The 19,015-nt window shown below is 42.5% G+C and overlaps 1 protein-coding gene and 1 long non-coding RNA gene across 3 annotated transcripts in view; one reads left to right on the top strand and one right to left on the bottom strand.

Moving 5' to 3' along the window:
• LOC127629623 (uncharacterized) overlaps positions 1-19,015 on the top strand; it is a 396,489-nt gene that overhangs the window by 34,782 nt on the left and 342,692 nt on the right. The window lies entirely within an intron of this gene.
• The window catches only part of LOC127629619 (teneurin-4-like), a 410,961-nt gene that overhangs the window by 137,750 nt on the left and 254,196 nt on the right, over positions 1-19,015 (bottom strand). For both annotated transcript variants that reach the window (XM_052106743.1, XM_052106742.1), the window contains one exon: positions 6,806-7,067. In XM_052106743.1, the coding sequence (XP_051962703.1) occupies positions 6,806-7,067 (262 nt within the window). The remainder of the gene's footprint in view (positions 1-6,805; positions 7,068-19,015) is intronic.

Here is a 19,015-nt window from a genome sequence, read left to right as displayed (position 1 = left end):
CCCTCCAACCAGTGCCTGGTCAAAGAACACCAAGGCTGATGCTCCATTCTTCTAGAGCTAATTTAATAGCCAGCAACTCCTGGTTTCCGACATCATAGTTTTGCTCTGGGGGTGACAACTTATGGGAGTAGAATGCACAAGGGTACAGTTTAGCTGGAGTTCCATGCCACTGCGAGAGTACAGCTCCAACACCAATCTCAGAGGCGTCAACCTCCACGACGAAAGGGAGAGTAGGGTCTGGTTGTTTTAGAACTGGGGAACTGGTAAACGAGTCTTTCAGAGACTGGAAAGCTTGTTGAGCAGGGGAGTTCCATGTTAAGGACTTGGGTTTACCTCGTGTCAGAGAAGTGAGTGGTGCAGCAATCTTCCTGAAGTTCCGAATTAAGCGTCTGTAATAGTTAGCAAAACCTAGAAAATGCTGAAGCTCCTTCTACGTCTTAGGCTCAGGCCAGGACTGGACTGCCACTACCTTATTGGTCTCCATCTTCATCGTTTCGGAGGACAAGACATACCCCAAAAAGGAGACAGAAGAACGATGAAATGCACACTTCTCTGCTTTAACGAACAAGTTGTGTTCTCTGAGCCTTTGCAACATCCTGGAAACATGGTCTGTGTGTTCAGATAGGTTAGAAGAGTAGATTCATAGATAATCTATGTAAATGATTAGGAACTGGTCTATCATGTCTCGAAAGATCTAATTCATGAAGAACTGGAATACCGAAGGAGAGTTAGCGAGGCCGTAAGGCATAACCAAGTATTCGTAGTGCCCCCTAGTGGTGATGAAAGCAGTTTTCCATTTGTCTCCTTTTCTAATGCGCACGAGATTGTATGCACTCCTGAGGTCAAGTTTGGTAAATTCCTGAGCTTTGCTGACATGCTCAAGGGCCGGCTGGATAAGAGGCAAGAGATAGGTGAATTTCACAGTGACATTATTCAAGGCACGGTAATCGATACATGGATGGAGTCCGCCATCCTTCTTCTCCACGAAGAAGAAGCCTGACGCAACTGGGGAGGTGGACGCACAAATTATGCCAAGGATAAGGGCCTCATCGATGTAGTCCTCCATAGCCTTAGTTTCAGGCAGCGTCAAGGGGTACCCTCTGCTCTTAGGGAGTGAGGCCCCCGGAAGAAGAGGCCCCCAGAAGAAGATTGATGGCGCAATCCTCACTACGATGTGGAGGAAAGTTAGTCTGAGTCTTTTCGAACACATCAGCATAAACTAAATACTCAGAGGAAATGGATATTTTAAGTAAAAACTGCACTGCATCAGAAAGCCCTGGCAGTTGTCAGAAGACCCATCAAATCTCTCGGGAGGTTGAAAACTAGCTGCGCTCGGCAGTGCATTGAGAGTATCAGCGGGTTCAGGGATAGGTACAGGTGGAACTGGATTTAATAGATCTGATAGAACACGTACTGTTTGTAGTATTTCTTGGATCTGCTGTCCCTGGGTGGTCAACGCTTGTTCATGTCTCCCAACAGTAGATCCTTGAGATGAAATAACAGCACAAATCTGTTCTAAAGAGCCTTGCCGGTTTTCCGCTGAATCCATGATGTGAGGTTGGTTATTCTGTGACTAAACCTGTTTTCTGCAACTGAATCCATCTCGTCCAGTTTCAGCACAGACTGGTAATAGTACAGAGGGCAAATCCAGAGGAGCGTAGTTGAGACGAGAGCAAAGTCAAAGCCAGGAGATCAGTATACAAAAACAAAGCACGAGAACAAACAAACAGGTAGACTAAGCGAAACACTGGCGTTAGCAAAGCAAAGGGAGTAACAAGCAATAACCAACAAAGCTAAAGTGAAAGGGCAGGCTATAAACAGAGAATACAAACAGTACAGGTGAAACTAATACTCGGGTGATTGGGAACGAGTGTGAGAGCTGGAAGGGGCGGGGTGGATTTGGGAACTGGAGTTCATGACAAGTATGCACATACACCTGAAATCTCACCGTCACCAGTGTAGAGGAATGTCATTAACTGTATTCACAATGTTATTGTTTGACTTAATTCCAAATAAAAAGTAAGGTCTGAAATATTCCACGATCTACAATGTGAAGTTTGTTTCAATCAACTCAAATGTTTTAATTCTATATAAGCATGCTAACTTAAAACAGTGTGAATGTCAGTGTCAGTATGAATGTCTTAAAAATACCTAGAACTGAAAATATATTAAGAGGAAAATAACAATACTCATATTTTTTTAATTACATTTAAACAGTAGGCTACATGGACATACTTAGCCTACTTCGATGGCTGATTCATGTTTTCACATCTGTCACGATTCCCTTGTTGTCTGCCCTGTGTTTCACTAGTCTGTGTCAAAAAACTACACTTCCCACAATTCCCGGCCCTCATCACTGCCAGCCCTGTGTCATTGTTCTCACCTGATTGTCGTTTGTTATCATCATGTCTCCTGTGTATTTAAACCCTGCTGTTTCTCCACTCCTTGTCGATCATTGTATGTTTCACTGCATTGTTGAATGTCAAATGTATGTTATGGTGTCTTTGACTATGTTCCTGTCGTGGTTATTTCTAGTGTTTACATTTTTGTTATCCCCTCGTGGATGTTTTGTTTGTTCCTTGTGTTTTGATTTATTCCATGTTTTCTTGTTTATTTAATAAAGAGCTGCACCTAGATCCTCTCTCCTCATCTGCACATGTAACGGTATCCTTCTACAATCAGGAATTTTTTATCCCATGTTGATATTTTCAAGTTTGCATTAGTATGGTTGCTAAGTAAAAAATCTAACTTTGTCTAAATAAAGCTTTGACTAAGGAAAATAAGCATCTTGTAGGTGCTCTTTTTTTTTTTTTTTTTACATGTCAAGCTTTTTAACCCTTTTAAGCTTATTATTGCTTTATTATTTATTATTGATGACTGTCAATTAACCTTTTCTCCAGTACTGACGGATCCCCCAGCGTGAGTTCAGCACGCTGTAATTAAAACAAAATTGTGCCTTACACTTCATAGCAGATGCACTGGATGACAGATTATATCACAGCAGGTTAGATTATATATTATAAAACATATAATGTGTTTTTTAGATGTTTATAATGATTTATTATGATAGCTAAGATGCGAATGTGCTTGCCGGCTATGTACGCCACCATATTGTTTACATGCAATGCGGCATAGGATTGTGAGTTCGCCATAGAAGCACAGAAGTTTATAAAAATATATGCTGCCTTCACATGCTATCGGAATTATCATAAATATGATTTCCCACTCAGAAGTTGCACATGAATACCCCTTAAGTCGTAATTATGACTGGGAAACGCTGAGGTAATTTTGATACCAGAATAATTCCATTATTGTCAGCAAGCTAACTGAGTGATATGTATTATGGTGTCAAAATAAATGTTCCTAGAGAAATTTGTATGAATGAACGTGGTGTCGTTCATGTTTCCCGTTCTTTCCGCTAACAAAGCATGTGAACATGACATACTTGTATTTACCACTTCAGAAGTGGGAAGTAGGATAATTCAGATAGCACATGAAGGCAACATGCAGCACTTCCACTTTCCCAGCACCGGAAGTGGTTAGAATTATTATATTAAAATGAACGGGAAAAACTGAAAAGCCCAATCAAGAAGCCCTAGCACCCAGTGGTCAATGAGTGTGGAAAGGAAGTCCCGCCTTACAGGTAAAAGAGCCAATCACCTTTTAGATACAAACTTCGCCTGTCAATCATCTCGAGAAATCGCATGCTCACAATTGCTTTTATTAGCGTAATCTGCCGTAAAAAAGTACAATTTATGATATCAGCATTGTCAGATTTTACTGCTGATTTCAAATATGTTCTTTGATCGTAATCTTGACCAACCGTTTTTGTGATTTCTGTGTTCTCTCATTCAAGTAGATAGAAGCTGCAATGGCATGACTGGAAATAGTCTCCTGGGTGCGGTCCAAAGATGGCTGCCTGTGGACAAACTTGCTAGAAAGACTTTGGTGACGGACGGAATGGAGCAAGGCTCGACTGGATTGACTAGTTTGTATATTCTTTGATTGACATCAGAAAACAAGGTTGCATCAAAACAGTGCGCTCTGGCAGTAATGACTTTAAACTTTTATTTAGTGATAATTTGAATGTTTGTAACATAAACATCTAAATATTGTGGTGTTGAAAGGACTATTTGAGCAGCTGCTTCAGTCCCTCTTTTGATGATAAACAGCAGCACGAATGCAGATTGCACCGGTTTGATCATATGCCTCTGAGCCTAGCCTAATGTAATCACTCCGGTTTCATCGCACCTGCAAAAAAGTTTTAAACATTTCCTAAAATTTGTGCTTTTTTACATTTGTTATAATTGAATTCGCAAATTTTTTTTTTGCCAAAAAAACACATTTTACTCTGTTGCAGACTCCCTTGTTACCATGATTAAAAAAAGGCAGTTTTATTATTTTCAAAGAAAGTGAGCACAGATCAGCTTATAAACAGAGTGCAATGTGTTTGACTGACAGCAGTGCGAGTACAAACACTCAGCATGCTTTTAGTTCTTCCAAAGTTAGCTCTGAGTATTAACTCAATATAGTACCCCACGCTGTTTGCATTACTGCTGCCATGACCAATAGGAAATGTACAAAATCATCTCTTTTATAAAATTTAATTTACCACCAGCTTTCTTCAGGCAGAAAAGGCACAATGTTATTTGCGCAAAGCAAATAGCGCAGAGTTTTGTGAATGAAGTGCAATTGAAAAGAATTTACATAGAAAAGAGGCCCGTTTACACGTAAAGGAATGACAATTGCTTAATTAAATATTCAAAACACAGTGATATTTCAGCACAGATTGCACCTGCTTAAAACACGTTCCGGGTGTTAGTGAATAAGATGCAGGTTTAAGCATTGACATACTACTGAAAGTGGAGCAACACAAACAATACTGAACAACATTCACAGTGAATGTACTTCCGTAATATGATGCTTATTTGAGTAGAACTGAATATTTAGTGGGATAATAATGTAGGGCGGGACTTGATTTTATCCAACAGGATTTAATTGGCTACATTTAATATCCACTGAGAACATACTTTACTTCACCCGCATGACCTTTGATTATGTCAGCGAAATAGAAAAGTCATTCTAGAGGCTAAAATGTATGTTCAGGGGGCCTGGCTAGCTCAGCGAGTATTGACGCTACCACCCCTGGAGTTGCGAGTTCGAATCCAGGGTGTGCTGAGTGATTCCAGCCAGGTCTCCTAAGCAACCAAATTGGCTCGGTTGCTAGGGAGGATATAGTCACATGGGGTAACCTCCTTGTGGTCATGATTAGTGGTTCTCGCTCTTAATGGGGCGCGCGGTAAGTTGCGTGTGGATCGCGGAGAGTAGCATGAGCCTCCACATGCTGTGAGTCCCTGCGTTGTCATGCACGTCGAGCCACGGATTGACTGTCTCAGAAGCAGAGGCAACTGAGACTTGTCATCCGCCATCTGGATTGAGGCGAGTAACTGTGCCACCACGAGGACCTACTAAGTAGTGGGCATTGGGCATTTCAAATTGGGAGAAAGGGAGATTAAAAAAAAAGAAGTTCATCTTGATGAGCGATTATGAAAAATGTGCACTAATGAATCATACACAATAAAACCAAGGAAGTTTAAACTCGCTAAACTTCCTTTAAAATTCATTTAAACCCATTGAATACTGTTCAGGATACTCCAAGGAGACATTTAAGGGTTACAATTCTGACGCAGGGAGTAACGTGACCAAACACTATGGCGTCAATTTCCATTAACAACTTATATGAGTGCAGCGCCAATTAAAGTGCCTCTGGTAAAAAACCTCTTCAAATTCTTGACTGAAACCTGTTTGGTTATAAAGAGCAGCATCTCTAATTTCATTTGATATGCTTTTTAAATTATTTTGATGATTTTTTGTGCTTTGGCATGCTGATGAACATTAAGTACTGGATGAGTGCTGTGGAGCGGTTTTCTGACAGACGTGCCAAAAATGTACATTATTTTGAATAACTTTTCACAGTAAAAATCTGTGGGTAATTTCACTTCATTTTAATTTAAATGTTGTTATTTTTTGTTTAACACTGTACAATAAGGTGCTATTTATTTACATTAGTAAATGCATTAGTATATGTTTACTCTGCAATCACTAAATAGAGAGTAAGGGAGCCAGGGTGCATCCTATAGCTTTCCTATGCAGCTAAGTGCATTCACTCCTAAAATCTGACCAAAAGCCTAGTTTCGGGCTGCAGATGATGTTTGGACCACTCAACAAGTTTGGCAGACGTAGGACAATGATAATAAGTACATAGATTCAGAATTTTATCATAACATTTTTTATTTTAACATGATTGGCAGTGATTTTATGATGCTGGCTATTACTTTTAATCAGAATTATGTATTCATCTTTCTAGAAAATCAGCTGTAATGTCTGTAACATCTCAAAAACATAAATAACCAACACTACTGGACACATAATAAATTATTCGATGAAAAAAATATACTGTATATAGTTTGGTACAACTTAGTCCTGCTGTCCACATATGAGGCCATACAATTTTAGGAAAACTATTTGATCTAGAATGTATAATTTTTTTTGCATGTTTATTAGATGCTACTAGTTACAGATGAAAAAAATGAAATGGAAAATTCACACAGAAATAATGCGGGGGTCTCAAGATTTTCATGTTGTCTTTTTGACTCATTTTGACATTTCAACATGAGCTATTTAAAAATACATTCAACACAGAATCAAACAAATAAAACACTGGAGTATGAATTTTAATGAGTTTTCACTTACTCTCTGTAGCTAATAACATTCTGTTAGGTGTCTTGGACACAATTTTGCTTACCTGAATCTCTGGCACTATGGTGCCCCTCTCGTTGCAGGTTCTGGCAAACACAGTCAGCGGGGCAGGCAGAACAATTGGCATTGGTCGAGTGAAGCTGCTCAGGTCACAGCTAGGGATATCATTCACCTCGTGTCGCATCACAATAGTGTCCATGACAAAGAAGCTCCCCCACGGCAACCACAAGGTGTGCTCTTGAGTGATAAACGGAGCGCGCTCAAACCTCAGGGCTATGGCCATGCCCCCATTACTCACCAGGTCGAAGCTGAAATGGAGAAGATGGTGTTCAGTTAGATGAGGTACAGCATTTTAGATGCAATCATGCTATGGTACCTTCAGACAACATAAAAAATAACTTTTTCCAAGAACATTTAATGAGTTAACTGAGGAATGTCTGTGATGTAGGTTAATTTGATTTCTCTTTTTAGAACATTACAAATGCTCTACCTTATGGTACATTACCATCAAACATTACCTTATGAATGTTACATAATAACAGATTATGTATTGACTAAATCTACAGTTCATTCCTTCCATTGGTATTGCTGGTGTGGTGAAGCAGTTAACAATTTAGGTTGGTAACAAGAAGGTTGTATGTTCATGCTCCACTGCTAGAACAATCACCATTATGTCCTTGATACATAGGCTTAACTTAGTTGTTTGTTCAATTCTGGCTCAACTAATGGTATGAGTTTGGGGCTGGGTTACATGTTTTTCTATATAATGCTCAGGGAGTGGGGTGAAAGGGGCAATAGGAGTGTTTGGGAAATGTCAATCAGTTACGTTTAGTGCCACTTCGCCTCAAGTGTACATTTATTGCAATGCAAATGTTACTCTAAAGTTTCCTTACTATATGTATTGCATTATAATTCTTTTTCACTATGTGTACAAACGATCCATTTATAAATGCATCAGAATTCAATAGTGTGTGGATGTGATTCATTAAACATAGTTTTTTGCTAAAGTATGCTTACCTTCACACTCTTGAAAGTGGTGTTTCAATTTAACATTCAATAAAACTATATTGCCATTTCATTACTGCATTGTACAATTTACTAACATTCTATTCAACAATATTCGCTGCCACTCTGCACTGCTCTCAAAACCAGACTTAATAAAGGCTGTAATTCATTATGTTTCTCTAAATTATGGGATTCATTTGATAAGGACTTGCCATTTAGTTAAGATGGTTTTATCTGGCAGCTGCACAATGTGATTGTAATACAATGGACCACTGGCTCAGTTTAATACACTGTGCTTTTGAATCTGCATTAATAAAATCAGCTTGAATGCGTGGTGCGCAATGTCGTTATTCTCTATTGGGGAATAAACTGGCAAGATTCCCCACCACCACAGTGGTAATGCATACAGTGGCGAGTGTCTTTGTTGTGTGGAGGCTTGGTGTGCTTTGATAATGGAGGTGAGAAGGGAAATTACATTTAAGGGAAGGCTGCGTATAGAGTTGCTCTTATCAGAGAGCTTTGTTGTAGACAGTGCTAAAGAAAATTGAATCAGCATTGTATGTGGCCTACATTGCATATATATCTCAATGGATTGGACCCGGCTACTTAACTAGAAGGATGTGGTTTGAGCCCCAACAACCTACAATCTGAAACGGACAATCCATGAACTATCACCAATGTGGCCTTGAGTTAGACAGTTCATCCCAGGTTGCAATAAGGGGTCCCTGGCTGTCCCTTGTTTGTTTTATAAAATATAAAACATAAAATGTGTGTACAGATACGTGCTTACAATGAAAGTCTACTTCCACTGTAAGCACATCATTCATATTGCATTCTGAGTTGAAAATATTTCAATAATTAGCAAAGAATAATGAGTGATTGACCTATATGGGAAAAAAATGCTTTCAGGTTATATTTTGTCCAAACAATTAATGTATGTTTACCAGACTTCAGCCGTCTGACTTGGAAATACTTGGAAATATTTTTAAAACCAAAGATAAGAGTTGTATAATTAAAAATGTGCAGTAAATCAACAATTAATTTCCCAAATAAACTATTAATTTGATTTACAAATCTGCATGTCAGTGCTCCTTATTCAACCAATCAGACAACCAAACAATCAGCTTCCACGAAAGCTGGACCAAGTTTGAAGACCGCAGCGTGCATTTAAGGACAAGGACACAGCAAAAATGATTCCAAAGGTGATATAATTGGGATATATTGAATACAGAGTTAAAGGCAACAAAAGGATTGCAACATGTAGAACCTGTGGTTCCAAAATTACAAACACCTCGTCGACAACATCCAATTTTGTGAGGCATCTGAAAATCCACAGACAGTTAAGTTGTTAACTAATTTACGTCAGCTATGGTTTAGTAACATACATGTCTATGGCAGCGCATGGCAGATTTACAGGCTAACAAAGTCTGCATATCGAACCGCAAACTATTTTTTACTGCGGTCAGTAGCGTTTAACGTGTTATAGCAATTGGTGTAATGGACTGAATCAACCCAGTGTTTTATCATGCTGTTGTATGACCTCGATAAAGGAACTGCATTTATTGTGACCACACACGTTAGTGCTTTTTGAGCATAACTGGTTAGAACGTGCATGTTAACACACTCATGCTTTTGCGGACGCGCTGGTCCTCTGTCATGCGTTTAGCTATATTTATTTAATTATATTGGTTATGGTTCTAAAAATCACAAAACCAATCATTTATTCTGTTCGCAGCCCTTTACAGTTTATAACCAGGGCCGGACTGGGACACAATATGCACCGAAATAAAATTTAGAAACACGGACAACCTTGTATTTCATACAATATTTTAATTTTTTTCTTTTCTTATTTTGCTTCTACCTGTCATCTCACTCCCTGGCTGAATCTGATGTGTGATCATTGCACCACAGCTAGTGCTAGGTTGGCTGTCTCCACCTTCATTTGATGAAAAAAAAGGAAATTTGTATTACCTTATTAAATGTATGCATCATCTTTCATGTCAAATTCTTACATTTGATCAATAAATTCAGTTATAATAATAAGACACTATAGGGCTATTACCCATCAAATTAAAAAATGTGCACTGCAATTACAACTGCAATAAATAATGTTATCAGATTGATGTTTTAAATAAATGTTTGAATATAAAAAGTGACCGTCTTCATTAGTGAGTCATTCATACAAAAGATTCGTTCAAAACGCTGAATCATTCAGTAACAAAACACCGCGCTGCTGTAGCTTTCCTTTGGAACTATTTTAGTCGGTGAAATGGAACAAAAACAGTTAATATGGTTTGTGTCTAAAATGTAAGTAACTTAATAATAAATATTAATTACGCTACTTGTTTATTGAACAATAAATTCAATGTAACATTTTTAATCGTGATAATATTCAGCAAAACAGCCCCCTTAGTTGTGTTATGTTAAACTAAATCATATGTTATAAATAAAAAAACAACAATTAGAATTTTAACCTCAGTACATTTCTTCTGTGAGTTTTCTGTGTGCACTCATTTGTTTTGATTTCTCCACGAATGTAACGTTAGACGGGCGCTACCGCTTACATTTGCTAGCAGTTCAATACTAAGTTAACGAAGAAAAAAGTACAGTATTTACAGATGAAACTGACCTGCACTTGAAGCCCTGAACAGGTCAGTAATTTTGCATCTTTTTTTTTGTCCTTTCCCTCTCTGCTCCACCTGGCCGTTTTCTCTACATCATCGGGTGCTGCTCGCATTTTCTGTTTAACCGTTTGTCTGAGGCGTTGTTATGAATGAGGCAGCGAAGGCAGACGAGGAGATGCGGTTCCAAATGCAGTTCAACTTTTATTGATAACAAAACAAACAAGGCAGGTACACGGAAAATACGGGAACAAAGGAAAAACCCTCAATGGGGAAATATACACAAGACTGAGGAAAAACACGGGCAGGGGAAACATTCCAGGCTAACAACAACATTCAATGACAGACAAGGACTGAACCAAAAACAAGGATATAAATACAAAAAGATGGGACAAAGGGGCCAATGAACAAACAGAACACAAACTAGATGACAAGGTGATTAACAGAAACCAAAGGCAAATTAACAAGGGCAGGTGAAAACAATGAACAGTGAACACGAGGGAAAACAAGACTAAGGAGCTACAAGGGTGCCAAAAGTGAAAACTAAGGAACTACAAAAGTGACAAAAATGACAAACAAAGGGCAATGGAAAAAACAAGACAAGGTAACCGTTACAGAGCCCCCCCCTCAAGGATCGGATTCCAGACGATCAACAGAACAAAACAAAAAACAGGAAGAACAAATGACCATTGACTGGGGGCACAGAGGGCAGACAGGTAGTCCAGGGGGCAACGAGGGGCAGACAGGCAGTCCGGGGGGCAACGAGGGGCAGACAGGCAGTCCACAGGGGCACAAAGGGCACTGGGTCAGGGGGCCTGGGAGGTGGCCACAGGACAGGGACCGGTTCAGGAGGCCTGGGAGCTGGCCACAGGGCAAGGACAGGTTCAGGTGGTCTGGGAGCTGGCCACAGGGCAAGGACAGGTTCAGGAGGTCTGGGAGCTGGCCACAGGGCAAGGACAGGTTCAGGTGGTCTGGGAGCTGGCCACAGGGCAAGGACAGGTTCAGGAGATCTGGGAGCTGGCCATAGGGCAAGGACAGGTTCAGGTGGTCTGGGAGCTGGCCACAGGGCAAGGACAGGTTCAGGTGGTCGGGGGGCTGGCCACTGGACAGGGACCGGGTCAGGGGGCCTGGGAAGAGGCCACAGGACAGGGACCGGGTCAGGAGGCCTCGGAGGAGGCCACAGGACAGGGACTGGGTCAGGGGGCCCGGGAGGAGGCCACAGGACAGGGGCCGGGTCAGGGGGCCTGGGAGGAGGCCTCAGGACAGGGGCCGGGTCGGGAGGAGGCCTCAGGACAGGGGCCGGGTCAGGAGGCCTGGGAGGAGGCCACAGGACAGGGACTGGGTCAGGGGGCCTGGGGGGAGGCCACAGGACAGGGGCCGGGTCAGGGACCCTGGGAGGAGGCCACAGGACAGGGGCCAGGTCAGGAGGCCTGGAAGGCTCTGAGGACGGAGCTAAGGAAGGCTCAGGAGACGGAGCTAAGGAAGGCGGCGCCGTAGCAGGCTTTGGGGGCGGAGACCTGGAAGGCTCTGGAGTCTCTGGGGCCTGAGCCGTAGGAGGCTCTGGAGGCAGAGCAGTAGGAGGCTCAGAAGGCTCTGGGGGCGGAGCCGTAGGAGGCTCAGGAGGCTCTGGGGGCAGAGCCGTAGGAGGCTCTGGAGGCGGAGCCATAGGAGACTCGGGAGGCGGAGCCGTGGGAAGTTCTGGAGGCTCAGGAGGTGGAGCCATGGGTGGCTTAGGAGGCGGAGCCGTAGGAGGCTCAGGAGGCTCTGGGGGTGGAGCCGTAGGAGGCTCGGGAGGCGGAGCCATGGGAAGTTCTGGAGGCTCAGGAGGCAGAGCCGTGGGAGGCTCAGGAGGCAGAGCTGAGGGAGGCTCAGGAGGCAGAGCTGAGGGAGGCTCAGCTGAGGGAGGCTCTGGAGGCGGAGCCCTGGGAATCTCAGGAGGAGGAGCCCTGGCAGACTTGAGAGACTTGAGAGATGGAGCCCTGGGAGGCGGAGCCCTAGGAGGCTTGGGAGGAGGAGCCCTGGGTGGCTCGGGAGACTTGAGAGGCGGAGCCCTGGAAGGCTCGAGAGGCTTGAGAGGCGGAGCACTGGAAAGCTCGGAAGGCGGAGCTCTGGAAAGCTCGGAAGGCTCGGAAGGCGGAGCTCTAGGAAGCTCGGAAGGCGGAGCTCTGGAAAGCTCGGGAGGCAGAGCTCTGGAAAGCTCGAGAGGCTCGGAAGGCAGAGCTCTAGGAAGCTCGGGAGGCGGAGCTCTAGAAAGCTCGGGAGGCGGAGCTCTGGAAAGCTCGGGAGGCTCAGAAGGTGGAGCTCTAGGAAGCTCAGAAGGCGGAGCTCTGGAAAGCTCGGAAGGCGGAGCTCTGGAAAGCTCGGAAGGTGGAGCTCTAGGAAGCTCGGAAGGCGGAGCTCTGGAAAGCTCGGAAGGCGGAGCTCTGGAAAGCTCAGAAGGCGGAGCTCTGGAAAGCTCGGGAGGCTCGGAAGGCGGAGCTCTAGGAAGCTCGGAAGGCGGAGCTCTGGAAAGCTCAGAAGGCGGAGCTCTGGAAAGCTCGGAAGGCGGAGCTCTGGAAAGCTCGGGAGGCCCGGAAGGCAGAGCTCTAGGAAGCTCGGGAGGCGGAGCTCTGGAAATCTCAGGAGGCTCGGACTCTTGGACGGGCGCGACCACTGGCGCTGGCCTTTGGACGGTCATGGCTACTGGCGCTAGCTCTTGGACAGTCGTGGCTACTGGCACTGGCTCTTGGGCGGTCATGGCTACTGGCACTGGCTCTTGGACGGTCATGGCTACTGGCACTGGCTCTTGGACGGTCATGGCTACTGGCGCTGGCTCAGGGACGGTCGAGGCTACAGGCGCTGGCTCAGGGACGGTCGAGGCTACAGGCGCTGGCTCAGGGACGGTCGAGGCTACAGGCGCTGGCTCACTGACTTCTGAGGAGACAGGCACTGGCTCACTGACTTCTGAGGCGACAGGCTCGCTCACAGTGACATGCGTAGGCGCAGGCTCGCTCACTGTGACATGCGTGGACGCTGGCTTGCTCACCGTGACAGGCGTGGGCGCTGGCTCGCTCATAGTGGAAGGCGTGGGCGCTGGCTCGCTGACCGTGGAAGGCGTGGGCTCTGGCTCGAAGACCGGGGCAGGCGTGGGCCGGAAGGCGGAAGCCCGTCTTCTCTCCCTCCTCCGGGCAGACGAAGAGGGCCGCGCTGGCTCGCGGAAGGCGACTGACGTGAGGGCGACCTCGTTGACAGGTGGAGTTGGTGTCACAGGGGGCGCCGGGGGTGGTGTCACAGGGGGCAGCCATTGCCTGGTAATATTTCAGATTTCATTCACCGGTTCAGCATGTTCAGTGTCCTTTCACTGCGTGTTTAGAGTAAAAGTTTGGTTTGCCTTAATGTGTGTCCAAAGATAAGATCCATGTATCATCTTTATTACCCTCTTTGGTCTTTACAGGTAGATATCGATTAAAAAAAAAAAAAGATAAAATTAGATTCTAAATTAGAAACTTCTAGATAAAATTAGTATAAATTTACTATAGTAATTAATACTCTGATACTAATTTGCGCAAAGCGCACTAATGACTTGTTTAAGACTTGAAGCTAAAAGTTGAGGATTTGTAAATTGACTTGGACTTGACTTGGACTTGCCTGCCTTGACTTGGGACTTGCCTGCCTTGACTTGGGACTTGACTCGAGACTTTAATGCAATGACTTCAGACTTACTTGTGACTTGGAAAACAATGACTTGGTCCCACCTCTGATGTTTACCCATATGGGTGTGTGTGATGAACCAGAATGCTATAAAATGTTATTTTGGCAAAAAGGCTTATCTTTTGATCTTCTTGTGTATCATCATGAGGATACGCATTTTTAAAATGCACTCTGGCACACATGAAAGCACAAATACGCATTTGTGTCAAATATGCCTACAATGGCAAAACCGAAAGCATGTTAACGGCTGATTAGCAATATACGATAACTGGACTCGTGGAATGTACTTTACTGTGCCTTTGTTCTCACAGCTGGCTTAGATGCAGTGTGCATCTGTAGTCACACTTCACACTGCTTGAACATTCATTTAACTATATATTCCAATGGGCTATTCACTGAGCTCTCATTGGCATGGCTGATAAACAGAGGTATGCTTTGCCCTTGTTGCCATGCTCTTGCTGAAATGCAAGCGTTTGTCTTTGCTCTGAGGGAGTCTGAACACAGCATGCTAATTTGAAAGTGTTTGCAGGAGTATAGAGAGGGAAAAATAAATAATTAATGTGAGAGGGAGATAGAGAGAGTGTGTTTGTTTTCATGCAGCCATAGAGACAAAGCTAATCTGCAGTAAAAATTAACTGGCTTTTCACTAGGGCTGGGTCAGGCTGGTTGAATACCAGCCTGACCCAGTTGTCAGTAACAACTGAATAGTTGTCAGTAACTGCTAAGATTGTCAGCACAGTAAAACCCTCTCTAAGTAGTTGTCCCTAAATTTGCTATAATATACAATATTACAAAAAAGCATTTAGGCTGTGTTATTTTTTAATAGTTGGTCTATTTAAACCAAGGGGTCAGGAACTGACCCTTCGCTAAGTCCCGCCTTAAAGCTGTTTCTGACCAAACCTGTCTTAGCAGTAATTTTTAACTTTCTGTAATTTAATGATTTCTTTTACAAAAAAACATGCCTTAAAATGTCACTCTTCATTCCTGCCCACATAAGAATATTATAGATTCGGTTTATGATAATATTTAGCCAAAAACTTCTATGTTCATGGCAATCTCCCATTCATTCCTATGTGGAGTTCTGCAGAGCTTGTAAGAGTAAGTGACAGTAACCAAGGGGGGTGTTGATCTGCAAAGGGTCAATTAGCTGGTTAGTAGGTCCCTGTTAGCCCTTGCTGGTAGATGCTGGAACTGCACCCTATTATGGAAAAAAACATGTTTTTCCATTGAGAGTCATTTAAAAGTAGCATTGTTTTCAGACTATTTTTTCCACGAAACATATCAAAATTATGACTTAGTAATTACTAGAGCTGTCAGAATTAACGCATGAATGTATGTGCTTAATTAAAAAAGTTGAACACGTACAGCATAAACACTCGATATGAAGGGCGGAACCTTTGTAATGTGCCTGCCCGGAGTCATTACACTGACGCACGCCACAAACAGTGACATATCCCTTCTACTAATATGAGCCTACAAGCTTAGAATAAAACAGCATAACATGGCGGATCCATTGACAACCTATGGGCAGTATTGTAGTATCCAGTATTTTAGAGCTCCTTGGTCATAATACACTAGTTGACTGTTACGCTCTCTCCTATGACCGAGCCGCAGAGGTTGTTATTTAAGTAAATAAAATAATCTCTGACAGCGCTTCTCTGTCAGTGATAAAATTATGGAGAAAGGAGCTCTTAGTACTATTTGATGTACAAAACAAGCCCAGATGGGACTTGTGATGGAAATCAAGTATTTTTTCAGCCTATATAAGGTGCATTTTAATTCCCACAGAGGCACACCAAATCTTAACAATAATCAAAATGCAGAATGAGACATTTTTGTCTGCAAGCTCTTTTCACGATGAGTTCACAGTGGTATTAGATGCCCTGATGCGAATCATGAACGCAGGTTCACAATTGCTGTAAGAAAAGTGGATAGCCACAGTCTACTGGCAGATTAATATTGTGGAGAATGGGAGTTTAAAAATGATGCAATTAATCGTGATTAAAAACTCTGACTGCACTAATTATTACTAATTAGAATAACATTATAGTACATATTTTTCCAGTGACAGATTTCTTAAAAGCATAAAACGATGCGAATGAGATGTAATGATATAAATGAGACTTATATTTGTCCCTTTCTGATCCCAATGTTTAGTGATCAGTCAAGCCTATATGTCTTCCTTATGACCAACTAGTCGTTCATACAACCTACAACTGGTTGATTTTGAAAATAAGTTATTTTGCACATCACTAATGGTCGCATGCACTGAGAAGCACAAACATATAACCATTACAAGCACATGGCCCTAATGGCTGCCATGGCAATCGCTGAGCGATTTGCAAACCTGTAATCAATCACTTAAGCACATTAGGCACAAGTGAACTTTATTAGGTTATGTGCATCCAGCCTTTTGGTTTATAGTTTGAGGGCACTCAGCATTAACAAAAAGTTGTAAACCAGATCGATGTTCTTGTCCCCCTATGAATATGAATAATTTGTGTGATGTCTTTTAAGACCAGAAGTAGCTCAGTGGTTGTTGATGACATGATGCAACCTTCTCAGCATCCTTCAGGGTAACGCACTTACATGAGTGACTAAAAAGTATAAGAGATGGCTTTTAGGATATCTAGAGTCTGACTAAAAAATGAAAATTCTGTCTTCATTTACTCGCCCTTGTGTTGTTTCAAACCCGTATGACTTCTCATTTTTGGGTTAACTATCCCTTTAACGATAGCCTGCAATTTCCACTGCATGCAACTTGTTTATTCTGACTCTAGATGTTGGCACAGATGCTGATGGGTTTCTTTGGAAGTAGGGAGAGAAGTCTTTTAAAAGCAAATGATACTACAGAGCACAATCAAATGAAATCAGTTAAGACAGCTTTCCCATTTTTAAGCAAGTGAACAGGTGCATTTGTGATTTCATGCCGTACTGAGTCTGTTCTGCATGGCTTGATGGGCTGTTGCAGTAGGGAGACCATGTGTTTACAAGGAAAGATAGATTGAAAATAGACGGAAGACTGTTTATGGCTACAAACGAGCACTTAAAAAAAGTCCAAGAAAACAGGCAGCATATGTGCTATGAATAAAATTAGATAGACAAATAATGCTGTTAGAGGGCACAGATGTCAACTAAAGGTGCATGTAAATTGATGGTGATGTATTATTTATTCAATAACATGTTTATTCATTATATGGCATGACTACAACCTGCATGTAAATATGTCTGTTTCTGGAACATGTATTTGCAAGTCTGTTGTAGTTTTGTTACAATTAATAATTTCTTATTTGTCACTTAGCTGATGCTTTTATCCAAAGCAAATAACATTACACTTATTATAGAGAAAGTAAATGTTACTTAACTGTAACCCCTGTTCCCTGATAAAAGCTGAACGAGATGCTGTGCTGATTTAGCGCTTTGGGAATGTCTTTAGGAGTGACCAGCTGTGGATATGTGTGCAACATGTCACTAAAACTGACTAGAATTTCTAGCCTCTGACGGTGACATCATCAGGATGCGCTGGTACAGGGGCTATAAATAGATGCGCCACAGGTGCATCGTCAGGTATTTTGTCTGAAGAGCAGTCCTGGGGCATCCTCAGTGTGGCAATGAAGCGCAGCATCTTGTTCCGTTTTTATCAGGGAACAGGGGTTACAGTTAAGTAACCCAAGACGTTCCCTATAAAAAAGTACAATTTGATGCTGCGCTGATTTAGCACTTTGGGAACGAGAATACCCACGCTGCACTGTGGATGTCCGGACCCCTTACGGTTGTGTAGTTGTGCTCACAAGAGCGCGAGAGGTCTCAGACATGAGCTTGTGATGTAGACTCAAGGACATAAGAGCCTGGAGTGGCATGAACATACAAACTATAGAATCTTATGAATGTATGCAGAGAGGACCAGCCAGCCGCATTACAAACATGTTGCAGAGAGATACCTCTGGCCAAAGCTTTAGAGGAGGCGACCCCTCTGGTAGAGTGAGCCCTGATACCTACTGGCGAAGCTTGACCGCGAGCCTCGTAGGCCAAGGCATAGCATCCCTCACCCAATTGTAACACAATTGGCACACAGGAAACACAATTTAAATCAATAGTTAAATAATTTGATCTAAATAAAGTTTTTCGGGTGCCAGACAGGAGTAAGCCTGTAAAAATACAAAATGATGCCACAGATAAGCTCTAAATGCCACCAGTTACATACATACAAAATAACTATTTTTTTTCCTTTAACCTTTTGGCTCTCTACACCAACATAAAATAATAAGACAAGAGAAAGAGGTTTCAAGTTCATTTTTCAAGTTATATTTTCACAACAATCAACCTATTACATTTGACTTTTTATACCTTGACACAAAACACTTGAGGAAAAAGGAGAAAAAAAAACCAAACAAATACATTTAAATATAAATAGTAATATGGCCGTGGATCCGCTCTAATCCTGCATTTAAATAGGCAGATTCAAGAGTCCAGTTCTCATCGAATAACCAATAAAAAAAAGGAAAAAGGAAAAATACAACAATATTAATGTCAAATAATGTTCCCTCTAGTAGAATAAAAAAAAACAAAGAAAGGAAATTCATATACTCACACATCTATTGATGAGGTGCATGAATGAATGCGCTGGCAGAAGTGGTGCTGGTGTTTGTATGTGTGGGGGTGTATGTGAAGCAAGCCATACAGCCGAACCACTACGGGACACCGCTTTGATCTTGTATTTAAAGATTACCAGGGAAATGAAGATATCTGGACTGAAACCCATTCTGCTCTTGAGATCACCCAAGCACTGCACTGGAATTCCTCGGAACACTCACGAAATCGCTCCAGCCCTAAACACAGCGTACACTCAGCTGATGAGACGCCGTCTTTCTTCACTCAGGTACTCGCTTTACACTGTTTCTCCTTCTTACTTCCCACCACCCTTCCTTTGAGGACTTCAC

Source organism: Xyrauchen texanus, chromosome 36 (genome assembly GCF_025860055.1).
Source record: "Xyrauchen texanus isolate HMW12.3.18 chromosome 36, RBS_HiC_50CHRs, whole genome shotgun sequence".
NCBI classification, from domain to species: domain Eukaryota; kingdom Metazoa; phylum Chordata; class Actinopteri; order Cypriniformes; family Catostomidae; genus Xyrauchen; species Xyrauchen texanus.
This window is presented reverse-complemented; position numbering and strand designations above follow the sequence as displayed.